This window comes from Octopus sinensis, linkage group LG6 (assembly GCF_006345805.1).
Source record: "Octopus sinensis linkage group LG6, ASM634580v1, whole genome shotgun sequence".
Lineage (NCBI taxonomy): Eukaryota > Metazoa > Mollusca > Cephalopoda > Octopoda > Octopodidae > Octopus > Octopus sinensis.
In genome coordinates this window covers 68,493,660-68,514,665 of record NC_043002.1, presented here as the reverse complement: position 1 = coordinate 68,514,665, position 21,006 = coordinate 68,493,660, and the positions used below count along the sequence as shown (strand labels likewise).

General features: G+C 36.3%; 1 protein-coding gene across 1 annotated transcript in view; it reads left to right on the top strand.

Moving 5' to 3' along the window:
• The window catches only part of LOC115212937 (ras-related protein Rab-40C-like), a 67,984-nt gene extending 48,724 nt beyond the window's left edge, over positions 1-19,260 (top strand). Inside the window, exons 3-6 of the mRNA XM_029781783.2 lie at positions 3,860-3,920; positions 6,856-6,933; positions 13,431-13,653; positions 17,255-19,260. Of these exons, the coding sequence (XP_029637643.1) occupies positions 3,860-3,920; positions 6,856-6,933; positions 13,431-13,653; positions 17,255-17,493 (601 nt within the window). The 3' untranslated portion in view covers positions 17,494-19,260. The remainder of the gene's footprint in view (positions 1-3,859; positions 3,921-6,855; positions 6,934-13,430; positions 13,654-17,254) is intronic.
• The last annotated feature ends 1,746 nt before the right edge of the window (positions 19,261-21,006 follow it).

Below are 21,006 nucleotides of genomic sequence, written 5' to 3'. Positions count from 1 at the left end.
AGGCAGCGAACTGGCAGAAACATTAGCATGTCGGGTGAAATGCTTTGTGGTATTTCATCTGCCGCTGTGTTCTGAGTTCAAATTCTGCCGAGGTCAACTTTGCCTTTCATCCTTTCGGGGTCGATAAATTAAGTACCAGTTACGCACTGGGGTCAATGTAATCAACTTAATCCGTTTGTCTCCTCTATGTTTAGCTCATTGTGGGCAATAAAGAAATAAGAACCTCTGAAAACCCATTGTGTGTGTGTTTATATATCATCACCATCATCATCATTTAACATTCATTTTCCATGCTGGCAAAAGTTGGACAGTTTACTAGGAGCTGGTTAGGCCGGGAGCTGCACCAGGCTCCATTATCTGTTCCAGCCTGGTTTCCAAAGCTGGATGCCCTTCCTAATGCCAACCACTTTACAGAGCAGACTGGGTGTTTTTTACATGGCACCATCACTGACAGAGTCACCAAGTAACTCATCATATTACTTCCCTCTCATTCGAGAGGGGAATAGTATTGATAGGGGGTATGGCTTTGCGCTAGTTGATAAGAGATTAAATGTCTAGAGAGACAGAGATAGGTGTCTTGCTGTAGAGTAGATACATAGATACCCCTGTTGGAAGGAAAAGGAGGGTGATATATATATATATATATATATATATATATACATATACATATGTTGTATCGCTAAATTCACAAGTGCTTTTATTCCCTCTGTTTATTTTCTCTTATTCCTTTCTGTTGAAGAGCGTAGGCTCGAAACGTAAAAGACTGTCTCACTTTCCTGAGCATCAAACTAATACACCTGTCTTCATCTTTTGTTTTCCTGTAAATTTCAACTATGTATGTATATATGTGTGTGTGTGTTTATGTCTGTATGTATGTATGTACACACACATACAGGTCGTTGTCAACTTATGACCACATTTGGTTCCAACTGACTGGTCGGGAGTTGATTTGGTCATAAGTTGGCCTATAGGCCTACTTAGCTTTGTTTTATATTTTTACATTCTTAAGATACATTCTCGGGTTAAAGCCACACACAGCATTCTGTATTATACTATAACAGTGTTATTTGTTCATAGAAAAGTACCAAAGAATGCAAATACAATACACAATGTAGTGTAAGAAACAGTTGTGAAACTTACATAAAAATCTATTGTAGACTGGTGCTTGGCTGTGGACCTTCGCTGTTGTTTGTTAGCTGACGTTATCCGTAGATGAGTTCATTTCTAAGAGATTAAATCCATTAGAATACAACTGGACTATTTTTTTATTATTGCTGCTGGGAGCTGGCATGTCAATAATTGTAAAGTCAATTGGTTGTAAGTCAACGACAACCTGTATATATGTGTATATTTATATATATATGTATATATGTGTATATATATGTATATATGTGTATATTTATATATATGTGTATATTTATATATATATGTATATATATAATGTGTATGTGTTTGTCCCTATTCCATCTGCTTTACAACTGGTGTTGGTTTGCTTATGTCCCTGTAACTTAGTGGTTCAGCAAAAGCAGACTTACAAAATAAGAACTGGGGTTAATTTTGTTTGACTAAAGCCTGCAAGGCAAGCCCCTGCATGGTTCAGTCCAGTAATTAAAATAAGAAAAAGATAAAAGATGCATTGAAGAGGGAAGTCATTTGCTTTTATGATAATTTGTATTTAAAAAAAAAAAGGTTAGGGAGACAACTCCAAAATTTAAATTGATTAAAAATTGATTGGAGTGGAGGCATACAGGGGAGTCACACAATGGGCTTCTTTCAGTTTCCATCTGCCAAGTCCAGTCAAAAGACTTTGATTTACTAGAAGGCGCTGCACAGTGGTACTGAACTGAAGACCACATGGATGGAAGCAAGCTTCTCGACTCTGTAGCCTGCATTTACATGAGTGTAAACATGGGTGTGGTGGGTGCAGAGTACACCATTGTTCAACACAGGTAATTTGTATGTGATCGCTCGACCTTTTAGAAACAGCAACTAAATCTTCCTCAAACCCCAATCTGCTGTCTTAACGGACACATTTAGATGTAGTCTGAGGTACCAGTAACAGAAAAGATGGTGGTAGCTGGAATGGTTTTAACCCTTTAGCATTCAAATCACTCTGTGAGATCTAATGCTTATTTATTCACACTGTTTTGAATTAATCATGCCTTATCTTGTAGCTTCAAGATTTTAGTGATGTGGTTATTTATTTTTAAAATGACATTGTTGTGTGGGTGTAAGAGGCCAGATCTGGCTGGTTTGAAAGTAAAACAGGTACAGTATTTAGGTCTGCTGAAGGTGGTGAGCTGGCAGAAATGTTAGCATGCTGGGCGAAATGCTTAGCAGTATTTCGTCTGTCTTTACATTCTGAGCTCAAATTCCACTGAGGTCGAGTTTGCCTGTCATCCTTTTGGGGTCGATAAATTAAGTACCAGTTGCATACTAGGATCGATCTAATTGACTGGACCCCTCTCCCCAAATTTTGGGCCTTGTGCCTAAAGTAGAAAAGAATATTTAGGTCTACTTGATGAAGGTTAATCTAAACAACTTGACATCACTTTTTACAAAATCAAGGGGGCTAAATCTGTTTGCCCTTGTGTATTCCTGAGAGGACCTTGGACAACGTGAAGGCCAGTAAAACTTGTCCAATCAATTTCAGAATACTATACACCAGAGTCACCATGTGACTTCTGCAGGGACTAAGATACTGACGACATGATCTTTGTTACAAGGCAGCTTCGGAAGAAACTCAGGCAACATCAACAGGGCTTTTGAAGCAATGAGATATTTCTTTTTGAGCAGTGTTTTTGTACTTTTAAAAGTTATTAATTTTCTCAGAGTTTATCTTAACAGTTTTTTATATATTTATATCTCTAGCTTGTGTAGAGATGATCAGTGATGATTTTATTTTTATTTAACATCTGGTATGTGTTTTGAAAGATGGCCCCTTTTCATCTCTTTGAAAGTGTGTGATGTAAATTCTATATTTTTGATTTGGTAAAGCACCTTGTTTTGTTGCAACAGTTTTTCCTTTATTCTTCTGAATGTTACATCAAAATTACTTCAGTTAAAAGAAGTGTGGTAGGGCAATAGAATTACTTTGCCCCAGCATAGCAGCACATTAATGCTGCGTTCCTCGGCCCTTTAAAAGCTAGCAGAATACACATGACGACTTCCACCCAGAGTAACAACACACGCTTTTCAAGAGCAATTATTCAGTCACTGTCTAAAGGTTGGAACATTAGCACCTGGTTCCCTTTCGTCACTGCTTTGCTTTATCCCATCCAGATGTAGACACTAAACTGTCTACAAGCTTGTGACTCATCTAGCTTGACACGCTATGGGATTCCTACCTCACCTCATTACCACTGCAAAACTCATTGGATATTTTAGATTTGCAACCAAGTACCAGAGCTAACTACCTTGATGTGTATTAAGGAATTAACCTTTGTCTCCTACACCCTGCTTCCTTAAATGCAGATCTCTGATGTGCCTACTACTTCATGTGTGATCAAGGAATAAATTATGTTTGCTAACCAAAAACATTGCCTTTTGATATGTATCGTTACCTTCATGTAAAACATACATTCATACATTCTTACATGTTCACAACTAAATATATTTTCTGAAGTGGTAAGCCTAACTCTTAATTTTCTTCTTGTTACAAAAATAAATTTCTTAGGGAGAAAACAAAAAGGAAAATTTTTATTTTCATTTTATATAATATACAAGGGTTATTTTTATTTTGGCACAATGCTTCAGTTTTAATAAATAGGCTTCTATGTCCATGAAAATTTGTTTCATTGATGAAGATACACATTTATTTATTTTTTCTACTAACTGGTTTAATGTTCTATTTTCATAGGGATACATCAGGACAAGGAAGGTTCTGTACCATATTTCGCTCTTACTCACGTGGTGCTCAGGTAAATATTATTTGGCTTGCTAAATTGCTTTAACTTTTATGATGAAAAAGTAAATTTAAAAAAACTGATATTTCATATTTAGAAAAATTTTTCATTTCATTGAGAATTTCCAACAATTTTAGGAATGTTATAAGAAATATTTGGTAAAATTGAGGTTGAATTAGTCTAAGTAAAATCTTGCCAAATAAAACCAGCAGAGAACTAATTGTAAAGTATTTTAAACAAGGAAATTAAGAATATAAAGTAAACCAGAGAGAACCTTAGGGATAATAGCCAAGGTCAAAGTACGGATTACTTATTTAGTTATGTAGTACGTAGTCTGGCATTTTATTTTAACCAAGTAACAAAGTAGAGGAAGTCATAGAGAAATTGAGAGACATCATCACCACCACTCTTTAACATTCATTTTCCATGCTGGCATGGGTTGGAGGGTTTAACAGAAGCTGACAAACCAGAGAACTTTGCCAAGTTCCAGTGTTTGTTCTGGCATGGTGTCTGTAGCTGGATGCCCTTCCACAAAGTGTACTGGGAAATGGTTGGTGTTAGGAAAAGTATCCAGCTGTAGGCTGTAAATTTACATTATACAAAGTCATATTTATCTGAGGAGTGGGGACGCAAAAGAACAAATAACAAAGACTTGCAGATGTTGACACAGAAAGCTGGTTTAGATAATGGACGTGTAAAGTAGATTAGTTTTAGCAATATATGAAGAGTTTCAGGTGGATGTATGCTAGGGTTTCTTTTCTCAACTCCTTTTTACCTCAACCCTGAACCTCTAGTAAAGAACTCAGTATCTGAAGGTCAGCCCTGATCCAGCTGAGGTTTGATCAGAGCATTCCAGCTATGACCATCACATCTTTTTGTATATTTGGAACTACATTATCCAGTCTATTGTTACTCTCTTTAAGGTGATATGGTTTGTTTTGAGGGAATTTGGGCTTTTATTTCTAGCAAACTGGGTGACTGAACTAAGTACTAGTTAATGTTGTTTATATTTTCATTGGATAATGATGACTTAATTTGTATTTATATATTTTGTAAGCTTGGTTTAATACTGAACACAAAATAATTTATTAGTCCAGCCTGTCAGACAATTTTATTTTGTTTTTCAATTAAATAAATAGGTCCTATTATGTTAGTCTATAAAAACACAGCAGCAGGGAGTTGCAAAACAGGCACACTGTATTGGGTTTACAATACAAAAACCCAATATAAATGTAGTTATATAATTTTCTCTCTCATCAAGCCAAGTGAAATTGTAGTCGTGGCTGGTGCTGGAGACACGTAAAAGGCACCCACTACACTCTTGGATTGGTTGGTAGAAACCAAACCAAATCAGACTGGAACCTGGTTCAGCTTTCTGGCATACCAGTTCCAGTCAAACTGTCTAACGCATGCCGGCAAGGGAAGCGGATGCTAAATAATGACGATAACTTGATTAAAATAATGCCAGACTACAATAACTAAGTAAATCCTCGTCGGGGGTTTTTTCTTCTTTTTTTTTTTTTAACTTGATATTCTTAATTTCCGTGCTCAGAATATTTTACACTTGGTCTCTCTGTTGGTTTTATTTGGTTAGGTTTTACTTACAAATTTACAGTATAGATATAAAAACTTGATTAGGCAATCCTTCAGGGTTTGCTGTGAATGACAGAAAATAAAAATGAAAATCAATATGGGATTTTGGTTGCTGAAGCATCTTTCAAGATACTTTTGTAGGCAATCATTAGGGTGTCTGATAGAAAGCATCCTAGTATTTATTCCAATTCTCTGCAATCTGAGTTTGAATCTTGCCAGAGTCGACTGTTTCTTTTTTTTCTTTTTTTTTTTTTTTGCATTGACAAAAAAGTAGGCTCTTTTTTTCCCTTTCTCATGTCATGCCACCTCATAAGGGCCAGTTGCCTGGTTGCCATAGCATATAAATTCCCCACCTGGATGGGACACCAGTCCATTGCAGGATTACTCATTTTTGCCAGCTGACTGGACTGGAGCAACATGAAATGAAGTGTTTTGCTCAAGAACACAATGCATCGCTCGGTCCAGGAATCGAAACCACAATCTTATGATCATGAGTTCAACACCCTAACCACTAAACCACATGTCTCCACGGGGCAGTGGGTTGGTAAACTATAAGAATGTCTGGATAACTTGTGGTGTTTGTTCAGTCACTTTGTGCTCCAAGTTCAAATCCCACCATAGCTTAAGTGGATTGGTAGGCTCAATCTGTTGCCCAGTTGAACACCACCACCTGGCACGATATGGTGCCTTTAGCGGAACCCACCCTGATGCAAGCATTCAAGTCAGGTCTCCAATCTGAGGATAATTTCTTCCCTCCTCTTCTTCATCCCTTTCACCAGTCTCAGAAGTCTTGAATGGATCAAGGACTCTGTCCTTCCCTCTTCACTAAATATTAGAAAAAATTTTTAATCCTACATTCATTTTGAAATGTGACTGGGTGGTTTATTTATAAGTCAATCTGATCATGGTGAGTGAAGGTGCATGGCCTTGTGGTTAAAGTTTTGCACTCTCAATCACAAGATCATGGTTTCAATTCCCAGACCAGGCGATGCCTTGTGTTCTTGAACAAAACATTTTATTTCATATTGCTCCGGTCCTCTCAGCTGTAAATAAGTAACCCTTCAATGGGGTGGGGGGGGGGGGGTGATTTCAGTTACTTATATGCCATGGAAACTGGATAATTGATGCTGTGAGTTCTAGGGCTCAAAACAGTGGGGGGTTGCTGCTGCTGATAATGATGAAGAACAATTACAACAAGAATAATTGGTGACCTTGAACTGTATAGCAATAGCTTCCATCACCTAAGTTGCATGAATAACTGATTTTTGTCATTGGTCTCTTTTCTAACCTCAAACATTTTGATGATTAATAAATAAATTGAGCCATATTAATAACTTTTGCACATTTGTTTCCACAGGGAATACTGCTGGTGTATGACATCACAAACAGATGGTCATTTGATGGTATCAACCGATGGTTAAGAGAAGTGGATGAAGTATGTTAACCTCTTTTGAATGATATTTTGTGTTTCCGTTACTTCTTTTTCAATTTTTAATTCAAATAACATTTAGAAGATGTACGAGTTTAATGAGTGACCTGATCTGAATTTGGGTGTTAAAATTCCAACAATTACATTGTAGAAGAGTCGTGTTGGCTATTTTAGAACAGATTATATACTCATTTATTTATTTAATTAAGTTTACTTTGCAATAGTGTTATATACTGAAAAGGTGTATTTCTCAAATGTTTGAGTCCCACGTTCCACATTGATTTTCTGCAAAAGTAATTTTATCTAAATCTTTATTGCTAGCTTTATTCATTTTCCATGCACCACCTTTAGAAATACTAAAGAGTATCTGAATATTCATTGTATATCTACAATCTGCTCGCTGACACAAATCCACAGCATAAATATTATAGTTTTGGTTTATATTTTGTTCCAGTATTGAGTTCAAATTCTGCTGAGATCTGCTTTGCCTTTCATCCTTTGGAGGCTAATAAAATAAGTACCTGTTGAAAACTAGGGTCAATGTAATCAACTTATCCTCTCCCCTGAACTTGTACCAAAATTTGAAACCAATATTTTGTTCAGGAATATCCAACCCCACTGCATGATTTGAGCACTAAATTGCTGTTAGACTTTAGAAAATATTCTCCTAAGTTTCATATCTATGTATAATTTGCAATCTACTAACTAGCTACTTGTGTATGTATGTATGTGAATATATATATATATATATATATATATATATATATATAATGTCCTCTATTGCATTTTTGTTCCATTTATATATATATATATATATATAAATGCAAAACATCCAGATAGACGATACAAAGAAAACAAGGAAGGGTCATTCGGACTTTTCTTTCCTCCGTTAAGTTCCAGATTATCTTTGCAATTTCGGCTGGTTATACTCAAGATTGCTCCAATCTGGCTAGCCCCAAGGAAAAACTAAGCTAAGAGCATTAGATTCCTTGGGAGAAAGCAGCAAATGTATATGAAAACAAGGACGGGGGAAAAAAACGGAGAATGTTACACAAATACAAATAACAGGACATAACAACAGGTGTCTTTCAACTAAGAACGAATTAAATTAAGCTGGCATATGTGGAAGTAAAGCCTTACAGCAGAGATACAAGATTTCACAGGCACAGGGAGGAATATAGATGACAGCCGAACCAAGAAAGAAAGGTCGGGCTTGGTCGAACACCGGTCACGTGGGGAGAAAAGAGAGAGAGGAGGGGGCTGTATGGTTAAGAAGCTTGCTTTACAGCTATGTGGTTTTGGATTCAGTCCCAATGCATGGCACCTTGGGCAAGCTTTTTTTTTAATTTTTTTTTTTTTACTATAGCTTTGAGCCAACTAATGCCTTGTGAGTCAGTTTGGTGGGCAGAAAACTGAGAGGTTGCCTGTCATATACACATGTGTGTGTGTGTGTGTGTTTATGGCTTCGTAACTTAGCTGTTCACCAAGGGAGACTGATAGAATTAGTACCAGACTAAAAATAAGTAAATAAGTACTGGAGTCGATTTGTTTAACTGAAACCCTTCAAGGCAGTGCTCCAACATGTTTGCAGTCCAATGAATGAAACAAATAACAAAAAAGATGTGTATATCATCATCATCAGTTAATGTCCATTGTCCATGCTGGCATGGGGTGGGTGGTTTGACTGGGCTGGCACACTGAAAAGTTGCACCAGACTCCAGTCTGATTTGACATGGCTTTCTATGGCTGGATGCCCTTCCTAATGCCAACTTAATGTTGAGAGTGTAATGGGTGCTTTTACGTGCCACTAGCATGACACCAGGGTGTGTTTACATGCCAATTTGCGTGACTGCAATTTTGCTCAGCTTGATGGGTCTTCTTCTCAAGCACAACATAATGCCAAAAGCCTTGGTTGTTGTTGCCTCTGTTTGAAAAGAACTCAGCCACTTTGCCTCTACGAGCCCAACACTTGAAAGGAACTCAGCCAGTTTGCCTCCATGAGGCCCAACATTCAAAAGATGTTCTTTATGTGCCACCAGCATGGATGCGCTTGGCTTGATAGATCCTCTCAAGCACAGCACATCGCCAAAGGTCTCAATCACCAGTCATTGCTTTTATGAGGCTCAAAGATCATGCTTCACCATCTTGTCCCATGTCTTCCTGGGTCTACCTCTACCATTGGTTTCCTCCACGTCCTCATACACACGCATCACATGACCATACCAGCACAGTTGTCTCTCTTGCACCACATCTGATTCCTCTTACGCCTAACTTTTCTCTCCAGATACTTTCACTCTGTCAAACATGTACACTGACACTGCACATCCAGCGAAGCATACTGGCTTCATTTCTTTCAAGTCTACATATGCCATCATCATCATCATCATCATCGTTTAACGTCCGCTTTCCATGCTGGCATGGGTTGGACGGTTCAACTGGGGTCTGGGAAGCCAGAAGGCTGCACCAGGCCCAGTCTGATCTGGCAGTGTTTCTACAGCTGGATGCCCTTCCTAAAGCCAACCACTCCGTGAGTGTAGTGGGTGCTTTTTATGTGCCAGACGAGGCTGGCAAACGGCCACAATCGGATGGTGCTTTTTACATGCTACCAATATATATATATATATAATCAAGACTTCGTATAATAAAGACATCGTAACTGTCCTAGTGTCCTTTGATGTAACATTTATGTGCATTTAGTTTATGTACATATTCATCCAAGGTAGACATTGCTATGCAGCTTTGATCAAGGTTTTACCCATTCAGGGTAAACATTTTATATATATCATCATCATCATCATTTAACGTCTCTTGTCCATGCTGGCATGGGTTGGACAGTTTGACCAGGGCTGGTAAGCTGAGGGCCTGCACCAGAGTCCATTCTGATTGGCATGGTTTCTATGGCCGGATGCCCTTCCTAATGCCAGTTGCATGAGACCAGTATCTGCCATGACTATTTTTTCACTTGGCTTGATGGTCTTCTACTCAAGCATGGCTTATTGCCAAAGTTCTCGGTCATTTGTCATTGCCTCCATAAGGTCCAACACTTGAAAAGTGCTTTTTACATGCCACCAGCACAGGTGCTAGTTAGACGACACCAGCATCGGCCACATTGCTTTTGTGAAGCCCAATGCTCAAAATGTGCCAGTTATGTGACACCAGCATCAGCCATGACTACAATTTCACTTGGTCTGACGGGACTTCTCAGGCACAGAATATCGCCAAAGTTCTTAGTTACTAGTCATTGTCTCCATGAGACCCAACATTCGAAGTTCATGCTACACTACCTCTTCTCGTGTCTTCCTGGGTCTACCCCTTTCACAGGTTCCCTCCGCAGCTAGTGTACGTACATGCATGGAGACATACATACAACCACACATGCACACACACATGATGCGTTCACTTCCTCTCATTTCTTTCATTTGTTATCAATGCCAGATGTACAGGCATAATCAGACAACAGACACTTTTAACAGAAAGTCTGTTTGACATCCCCGTTGCCAACAAGCTAGCTTCATTGTGTATCCTCAACACTGGGATAATGCAGTTAGAAAAAGCAATTTAATTGATGAATTAATACACTTTCTAAGCTTTAGTATCATATATTTTCATTTAAAACGTGAAGGCAAAATGCATCTTCTTGTCTCTCCTTTCCACTCTCTTTCCAGACACACTCATGCATGTGTGTGTGAGTGTGTGAGAGAGAAAAAAAAAACGAGTGAAAATATGTTCATACAGTCGTTATGAACATCTCTCCACTTTTGTTTATATTCACATGTACATACATACATGTATGTATCTATGTATGTATATATGTGTGTGTGTGCATATATATATATATATATATATATATATATATATGACAGAGAGAGAGTGATACACACACACACACATTTATATATTTATACTCAGTGTTCTGGATATCAATGAAGAACATCAACAGGATATTTTGCATGATAATTAGATTTTTCTTCATGGATGCATTTTCCAAACTAAAAAATAGAGTACAGAATTCTAAGCATTGGTTATATGTTATGCCCTATATTCCACTGTGTGTGTGTGTACACAGCATGGCTGTAGTCTAATGACTGAAACAAAGAAGCAAAAAATAAGATTGTATATATCAAAATTTTTAAGGTGTGGAACAGGTTGGGATATAGGTTACATATGTTTCTCAACTTACTGAAGTTCATTACACATTGAACTCTCCTCAGCATAGGTGGTCATTGGGCCAAAGTTGCCACTACCGCAAGATATAAACAAAGAGTCACCAGGCTAGGAATAGAAAAGGCCAAAACCAAAATGAAAAATAGCAAAAATCAAAATAAGTCATTTAAGTTAACCAGTGAACATTTCAGTGTTATTCACCTGAAATAGGCATGTGGTGAGTAAACGGGTAAAGACCCCCCCCCTTTGTCATGAATGACCATGGGATTGCACCAAGAAAGTTATCCTCCAAGGCAGAAGTCCAGGCAAGGTTGTTTATGTGAGGCCAACAATTGCCCATGCATACCAGTCTTCCCTCTCCATGCCATCAATGTTACACAAGAGAAAAAGCAAAGGTCGACACGGCTTGGCACCAGTGACATTGCAACTCATTTCTACTGCTGAGTGAACTGGAGCAATTTAAAATAAAATGTCTTGCTCAAGAACACAACACACAACCAGGTCTGGGAATCGAACTCATTACCTCATGATTGTGAGCCCAACACTCTAACCACTGAGCCATACACCTTCTCTCTCTCTCTCTCTCTCTCTCTCTCATCATATATATATATATTTTCCTGCTTTTCTTAACATAAAACCAATGGTAGCCTTAATTCCCAAATAAAGAAATTATTTCCACCAATGTGGTGTTGAGCATTCATTTTCACCGTTCAACATTTATGAATATATATATATATTTATATATATACCAGAGTAAGCACAGAAATGTGAAAGAAGGTGGGAAAAATAGTACTCGAATACCGGAGGTAGAGTAATAAGCTTTATTAATAAAGCTGCAAAAACACCATAAAAAAACTGTTACTCAGAGTCTCGTGTTCCCTATTGTCAGACAGTTTTGGTTGAGAATCTCAACCAAAACTGTCCAACGAACAGGAATGTGAAACTCTGAGTAACAGTTTTTTTGTGATGTTTTTGTAGCTTTATTAATAAAGTGCATATACATATATATATATATCATCATCATCGTTTAACGATGATGATTATGATTATATATATATATATATTGTTGTTTGTTCCTTCTCAAGTCACGCCTGGCTCATTATGGCTGGTTTCCCAATTTTCTTGGTGTGTAGGTTCCCCACCTGGATTGGACGCTGGTCCGTCATAGGTGAGCTGCAAGATGCAGGAGGAAAGAGTGAGAGAAAGTTGTGGCGAAAGAGTCAGCAGAAGTTCTGGCATTACTTTCTGCCGGAGCTGCATGGAGCTTAGGTGTTTCGCTCATAAACACACACATTGCCTGGTCTGAGATTCGAACCTGCGAGTCCGCTGCTCTAACCACTAGGCCATGTGCCTCCATGCATGCGTGCAGGCACACACACACACACATGCGTGCATGCATGGCCATGTGGTTAAAGAATTTTCTTGGTTTCAGATTTATTCTTGCTGTAGTATGGTACCAGCTGTAGGTGTTTTCTAGTACAGTCTTGGTATCTTGGGGTGTCCACAGTTGTGCACAAGAGCAATTGATTAATGCAGATAAATTGCACTTGCATACATTAACTAGTGATTAATCTTTAAAATTTCCAATTACATATGACATTTAACTGGTGTTTTTTGTATTATTTTTTTCTAAACTGTCTTGAAATATTTTGTTTTTGGTTACATATTCAAACAAATGTATGAATCCTGTTTTGTTTGATCAATACTTTGGCATGGAACCTTAGGACCTTGAGTTACTTATGTAGCTTCACAGTTAATAAATAAGGAAAAATATTTGAAGTACAAAATGGTCTCAAATATATAACCCACCTATTTTTTGTACAGTAATCTCTCTCTCTCTCTCTCTCTCTCTATATATATATATATATATATAATATATATATATATAAGAGGGATGACCACTAAGTGGACATCCATTATGCTAGATGTGAACTTCATATGGTCTGACCACTAAGAAAAGATTGTTCTCAAGAAAATTCAGCAAACGCCAGAACATAAGCGGGCAGTCCACTTAGTGGTCATCCCTCTTATATATATGTAATATAATTTTTCTGATTCTTCAAATTTTTCAGTATGCTGAAACAAGTAATAGATAAAAGATACATATATATAAATTAAGATTTTTTTTCAGTTTCTGTAATACCAAATCCACTCACAAAGCTTTGGTTGGCCTTGGGCTTATAGAAGACCCTTGCCCAAGTTGCCACACTGTGAGATTGGATTCAAAACCATGAAGAGAAAATTGCTTTAACAAACAGCCACACTTGTGCATAACACACACACACACACATTTATATATTTGGATCATTACTAATTTCTAAAAAAATTTTTTTTTCCAGCATGCACCCGGTGTACCTAAAATTCTAATTGGAAACCGTCTACATTTAGCTTATAAACGTCAAGTTAGTGAAATTACTGCTGAATCATATGCTCTGAAGAACGATTTGGCCTTCTTTGAAGTTAGTCCTTTATGTGACTTCAACGTTCAAGAGTCATTAGCTGAACTTTCACGACTTGCGCTAAAAAGAAATGGAATGAGCAGAACCTGGGGTCCAAATAAAGGTATAAAATATTTTCTTTTTTCTTTTTTTTCTGCCTTTCTGTTTAAAATTTTTATTATTTGTTTTACTTTATTTATGACATTAGTTTTCTTGATCATTATTGAAAAAATATTCAAACACTAATATTTAAAGAGTTCTAGAGATATGAAGGTGCTCCAGCATGGCTACAGTTAAATGACTGAAACAAGTAAAAGAATAAAACTCTTGAATTCAGAGTGTGTAACTTTTTTGATACCAACCCATCTGAGACCATCTTAGTTCTATGATATAAGCTTCATATTTTAAAGTGATCTAAATTAAAGCCTTTGGTCAAAATGTCATGTTAATTTTTGCTTCAAACTCTAACTTATTACTGATAAAGTTATTTTACTAAAGTCTTCATCGCTCTGAAAAATTTTAGTGAAACGAAATTTTTATTTCAACTGAATTATGGCAACAGAAGGGTTAATAACTAAGGCGGCAAGCTGGCAGAAATGTTAGCAGGCCAGGCGAAATGCTTAGCGGTATTTTGTCTGCTGCTACGTTCTGAGTTCAAATTCCGCTGAGGCTGACTTTGCCTTTCATCCTTTCAGGGTCAATTAAATAAGTACCAGTTACGCACTGGGGTCGATATAATCGACTTAATCCATTTGTCTGTCCTTGTTTGTCCCCTCTATGTGTAGCCCCTTGTGGGCAGTAAAGAAAGAAGAAAGGTTAATAGTTGTTTATATCAGTAAAAATTCAGTTCATAAATTTCTCAGAGAATTTTTTCTGTCAGAAATGCTCCATTCAAAGCATTACAATTCTTTTGCTCTTGCTACACATGAAATTATTGTAATTAGTTTTAAGAGAGATTTGTAGAATTTTGAACAGAACATTTACACTTATTTACCCACAGTATTGTGGAATGAATATCCTGCAACTTCATATATTTGGTTGAAGTGCCAGGGTGGAAATTTTAAGGCCAGGTGTCCTTAATATCAAGACCTCAGTGTCGGGTGTATAATATACCTTGGTTTCAAGATGAATTAAAAAGCTTAAAGTAGGGCTTGAAATTATAGTTTACTGGTCTTTTCATAATTCTTTTTTCCTCAAATGCAGCCAACCGATGAGGCGACTATCAAGAAAGCAAACATTACTTTTGTGAACCATAAGAGCTGTAAACTCTGGCCTTCCTAACTGACACTAAACTTTCTAATTCCTTGTAAAGATCTCTGACTACCACTCCTCAACCAAGAACACTGTATAGGTTGATAAGTTGCACTCTTGATAAGATCACTCAGTTGTTTTCCATTCTGCTTCTCATACTACATGCACGCAACAGAACTTTCATTCTCCATTTTTCCTCTCTTACCTCTATATGCACACAATTTCCAAGTGTGAAAAGTTCTTCAATCACTCTTACTCAGGCAGACAACTAGTCACAGCAGTGTCTACCCCATTACAAACTTTGTTGCAATAGTGTGTCTTATTCCCCAAAATAACTATACCCTGGCTCTCCTGACTTGTCAAACTGTCAAAGAGGATGAAAATATTCATGAACAACCAACAACCACCTCATTTCCTCATTTATCACTTTTAGTTTCTCTCTCTTCTCGATGACCAGAAATAAGAACCAGATGTATCTTGTTCTCCTATATCATTCGCCAATGTCTTTTTTTGTCCTGAAGAACTTTAGTAGAAATATTTAGTATGATGGCATGAGTAACTCCTTACTAAGTTTGTTCACATATGGACTCAGTTATAGCATATGCTGACAGGGCTCTCTTGGAGAAGGTAAGAGAGAGCCCTTTAAACTCTGGTATCCAACAATCTTCCTTCATTAATTACCTAATTTGCTATCAACACATTGCATCCTCCTTAATCTTCTGCATGTAAGCACCATTCATTTCATGTCAATCTGTGTCATTTCCCCAAAGAGAGACATCCTTTATCAAAAACATCTTTCAGTGGAGACATAAAAGTCCAGTTTCCATATAAATCTTACATTGTTTTCTAAATAATATTGTAACAGTTTTACAAATGTATAATGGCTTCACATATCAAGAAAACAGTTTTGTACCATTCACTTGTTGAGCGTGATTGTATCTGCTGAAAATCCTCAATGCTGGGCTGCAGCTTCTGAGAATCTCTCTTCCAGACTTTTGCATACAACATAAGCAAAACAATATCCTAAAGACTAAGTATCTTATTATTAGCCAGAATATAATCAGAAAATTAAATATCTGGGACAGTGCTGCTATTACCTATACAAAGATTCAAAACATCATCCAAAAGAAAGCCTTTAGCTGTTTGGCTGATTTACAAAGGCTCTTTCTCATTCTCTTTCCTTGTTTGCCAGTTATGGCACCTCGTCCTTCCACTCACTTTTATTTTACTTTTACTACTCCTCACTCATTCACTTTCTATTTGTCATTTGACAGCTTCTTACTTTCACACTATCTCGATACCTTAATTACAAATAAATACACAATACTTATTATATATGGGTGTGTACATGTCAGTGTATGCCACTGTAAATTCCTTATAGTCGTTACTCCTTGAAAATGTCTTTGGGGGTTAATATAATTGAAGTTAGTTCCTCAGAATGGATGCAGCCTGACGTCTGAAACCAGTTGTCTGCATTTAATTATTTTGCAACTCTATGCAGTGCATACTCTTTAAAACTTTAGGTCATATTATTTGTGACTGATGTTTAATATTCTTAGCAATAAATGTTGATATCTCATTACATAATTACACGTACCTAGGTTGGAAATATGTGTAGTAGTGTGTTTACAATAACAGGCCCTTTCGGAAGGAAAAACGTTGTAGCTCTCTCATACTGTTTTACCTTTTTGTTTTCTTCCAAAGAATTCATAGTACATGAATAAACTAAATGGCCAGTCTGTCATTATCTAATATATATTTGTATGGTGACAATCCTGCAGAATCATTAGCATGCTAGATAGAGTGCTTAGTGGCATTTCATTCAGCTTCCGAGTTCAAATTCTACCAAGGTTGACTTTGCTTTTTACTCTTACTCTTTTACTCTCTCTTTAACTTGTTTCAGTCATTTGATTGTGGCCATGCTGGAGCACCACCTTTAGTCGAGCAAATCGACCCCTGGACTTATTCTTTGTAAGCCTAGTACTTATTCTATCGGTCTCTTTTGCCGAACCGCTAACACACCAGCATCAGTTTTCAAGCGATGTTGGGTGGACAAACACAGACACACAAACATATTCACACACACACATATATATATACATATATACGACGGGCTTCTTTCAGTTTCCATCTACCAAATCCACTCGCATGGCTTTGGTCGGCCCGAGGCTATAACAGAAGATACTTGCCCAAGGTGTCACGTAGTGGGACTGAACCTGGAACCATGTGGTTGGTAAGCAAGCTACTTACCACACAGCCACTCCTACAAAATAAGTACCAGTTGAACACAAGTCATTATAATCAACTTCCCCTCCCCTCAAAATTGCTAGCCTTCTGCCAAAGTTAAGAATGATCTAATATACATTCTTTATTGATATTTATAGTTTAAATCAACAGTTTTTTTTCTTCTGTATCTTTGTTTTTTCTGGTTTTTTTTTTAATATTTCTCAATATTTTCATGTTTCTTGTTTCAGTTTTGAGTCTCCAAGAACTTGCTTGTCGGACAATAGTGTCTTGTACCACCATCTATGGTATTGACCAGTTGCCATTACCACCTCGTCTGAAATCTCATTTGAAATCATATGCGATGACTAATAAAACACGCAGCACACGCATGCACAGCTTCATACACAGGGACAAGCTTAAAAAGTTGAAATACCTTAATCCAACTGAATCACCCCCTAACTGTCGCAAAAGCTGCTGCATCAGCTAGCACTGTATGTACCTCCATACTGCTGTTCCATTTGTGTAAATTGCTGGCTTTTTCTTCTTTTCTTCAAGATGAACTTTATCAAGGATCTCATTAGGAATACTTGCTTTCATATGGATTCCTATTATTTTTATTATTATTATTATTATTATTATTATTGATTTTTTTTTAAAATCATTTTTTCTCCCCTTCTCTGAAGGTAATTTTTGTTTTTATTTTTATTTTTTCTGAAAACAAAAATGAAAAAAAAAAAAACCGAGCAAAGACACTCCAACCAATTGATTTTGTGCTCACACATCCCATCATGCTAGTGACACAGCAAAATTTATATTTATTTATTTATTTGTATATTTTGGTTACGGATGCCATTTCTGTAAGGTTCACACTCTAACAAATCCCTCCTCCATCTTAACTATTCTCATATTAAATTAAATTTTAAAAAGCCAAAAAAAAAACATAAAAATGAAAAAAATAACATGCATATAAGATATGTATTTTTGACAGATGAAAAAGTAGTTTTCAGAGAGAAAAAGAAAAAATTTACTTTATTTCATAGGCTGCATCACTTTTTTTTTTATCTTAAGTTAACTTTTGATAGAAAGCCTTAGGAAGTTGTTACATTTTCTAAGTTATCTGAGCTTATTTAGTAAACTTTCTTATAATATAAATGAATATGCATGGTCTCTGTACAAGATAACTTTGTCTGTGGATAATCTTTTCTTGTTTTGCTTATTTTTTCCATTGCTTTTCTTCTTATTTTCTTATATATTAAAGTAAATTATGGTTTTTAAATTAGGAGCCTGATATTCTGTATTGAAAGCTTCACTTGAAACGTATTAGAAGTTAGATGATGATGATGCTGATAATAATAATAATAATAGATTAATTATTCTAGCATTCAAACTGTTTTACAATACAATTGATGTTTTGCTCCGAAATAATGCAATACCTGCTGCAGGAAATAATGCTGTGACCTCTCAGTCAGTTACATCTTCTTATTCGCTCAGCCCTTGCAGTTTTTCAAACATCAATGGGTGCAATGGAACCTCTAATTTACTCATTCGACCTGCTAGAAATAGCAACCAAATTGCACCCTACTGTCTTAAGTGAACAACTCATTGGATAATGTAGTTTAAGATGTGCTATGCCTAGAAAAACAAAGTAGATGAAATTGTCTTGGCAAGAATACTTTTGGTTTAAAAATACTTTTGCTCAGACATGACTAAGTTGTTAAAAATTAAATCTAAAAATGCTTCATAAACAAGATAGATTTTTTCCCTCTCTCTCATTCTCTCTCTCTTCTGTTTATTTTAAGCATTCATAATTAAGATTTTATTGATAAACCAACTGATGTTTTCAATATATTTTATTACCTTCTAACTCACACGATTAGTGACATGGTTTCTTTATCAAAACCATAAACCTATTCACTAATAATATTAATAATAATAATAATAATGATAATAATAAATGAAATGCAACTGCTAACATATTGAATATCAAAAGCCTGATATATTGGACATAACTCATATCCGTCTTTATTTTCATTCTTTGATCTTTCTTTGTTTTCCATCCTTCATAAAGATCTATCTCTATAAATTTTGAAAGATGAAAAGAAAATATTTTACTATTCAGATCCATCTTCATTTTTAGCCTTTAACTCAGCATTGAAAGATGGAACAGAAATATGCATATATATATATATATATATATATATAATGGAAACGCCGTTAACTATTCATAGACAATAAATGTTAACCTTATGCTGAATTGAATTTCGCTGTTTCTGCAACAGATGCTCTTTGGTGGATTGGCAAATTCTCAAGAGTATTGGACAAAATGCCATGCATTATTTAGTTGCATCCCTTTACATTTGGTGTTCAAACCCACCGAGATTGACTTGGCCTTTTATATGTCTTCATATAATAAAATAGTTAATAAAATAGGTAACAGTCAAATTGGGTGGGGTGGTGGTGATAAAGTAACAGTCAAAGATTGATGAAGTAAATACCAATTGGGTGGGGTGGGGGGTAAAGTAAGTACTGGTCAAATAGTTGGGGTTGATAAAAGTACCAACCGGATACCAAGGGTTGATAGAATAGGGACCAATTGACTACACTGCTCACTAGCTTAGTCCTGGCCTAGTAAAGTGGCGATTATGTGTCTGAAAGACATTGGAACCTTTGTACCAAAAATAGAATTGATTATTATTAATTTTATCAATTAATTAGTTAATTAATCACAGGCTCAGTCATACCTCAATAAAATTTTGGCAAAGTGACGCAGTTTCAGTTCTCAGTTGGAATCACTTTCATTTCTATTGCTAATGCTCATGGGAAAAGCATGAAATCACATCTCAGTATCCCCTATAATATCTATAGTCATTGTGCTTGTGCAAGAAATGTATTATCGTTATTTTATTTTTATTGTCAACATTATCATCATCATTATTTTTCTTTAAGCTCCATGATGTGGTGGTAAGAAGAAGCTCTTTACAAAAGCGATTCCACTATCCAGTTTTAATCCCTAATTAGGACACCTATGACTTAAAATTAATCAAACCTTTGGAGTTGCATGAATATTGTGATTTCCCCTTCTGTACACTTATTAAGCTACTTGAATTTATAAGTGTCATTATGATCATCCTAATCATTTACTTATCCTGCTGGGAGTGAATCCCTTTTTCCACTTAGTTTAATTAAGAATGGGAATTAATGATATGCTTGTGTATATGCATATATTCACTGCATGTGTGTGTGTGTATATGTTTTTGTTTTCCCCTCAGAAAGCATAGGTGTGCAATGTACAGCTGTGACGGAAGTTTGTTGAAAATGTTAGTGTGCATGTGTATGTAAGGTATTTGATCTCCTACCACCAGTTTCTTACAGCGTCCCATGGTCACTATAATCCAGAACTAAACCCCATTGTAGATGCTACTGTATGAAACAGTTCATATGAGATTGATATACTACTACTTACTCTTTCTCTCTTTCACCTGTGCATACACAAACACATATATAGTTAACTCAGATTTTTACTACCCAGCTACTAAACTATTTTTCTAGTTTTTGGAATAAATTCGATAACACAAATTCTGAATTCTAAATACAAAATTCCAAATTATGTTCCTAGTCATTTTTATTGTTTGATTATACAATGTGGTGAGCTGGCAGAATTGTTAGCAAGCCAGACAAAATACTTAGTGGCATTTTGTCCCTCTTCATGTTCTGAGTTCAAATTCCACCAAGGTTGACTTTGCTTTTCATCCTTTTGGCATTGATGAAATAAGTACCAGTTGAACACTGGGATCGATGTACATTGACCAGCTCTTCCCACAGAATTTCAGGCCTTGTGCCTATAGTAGAAAGGATTATTCTTTTATTATATTACATATTGGCCATAAGCAGCTTTACCATTTTACATATATATATATATCGTGTATGTTGCTTTCACTAATTGTTTTTGGTACCTGTGTAGTTATGAGCAGACATAAACAGCCTCCCATCCTTCTCATTC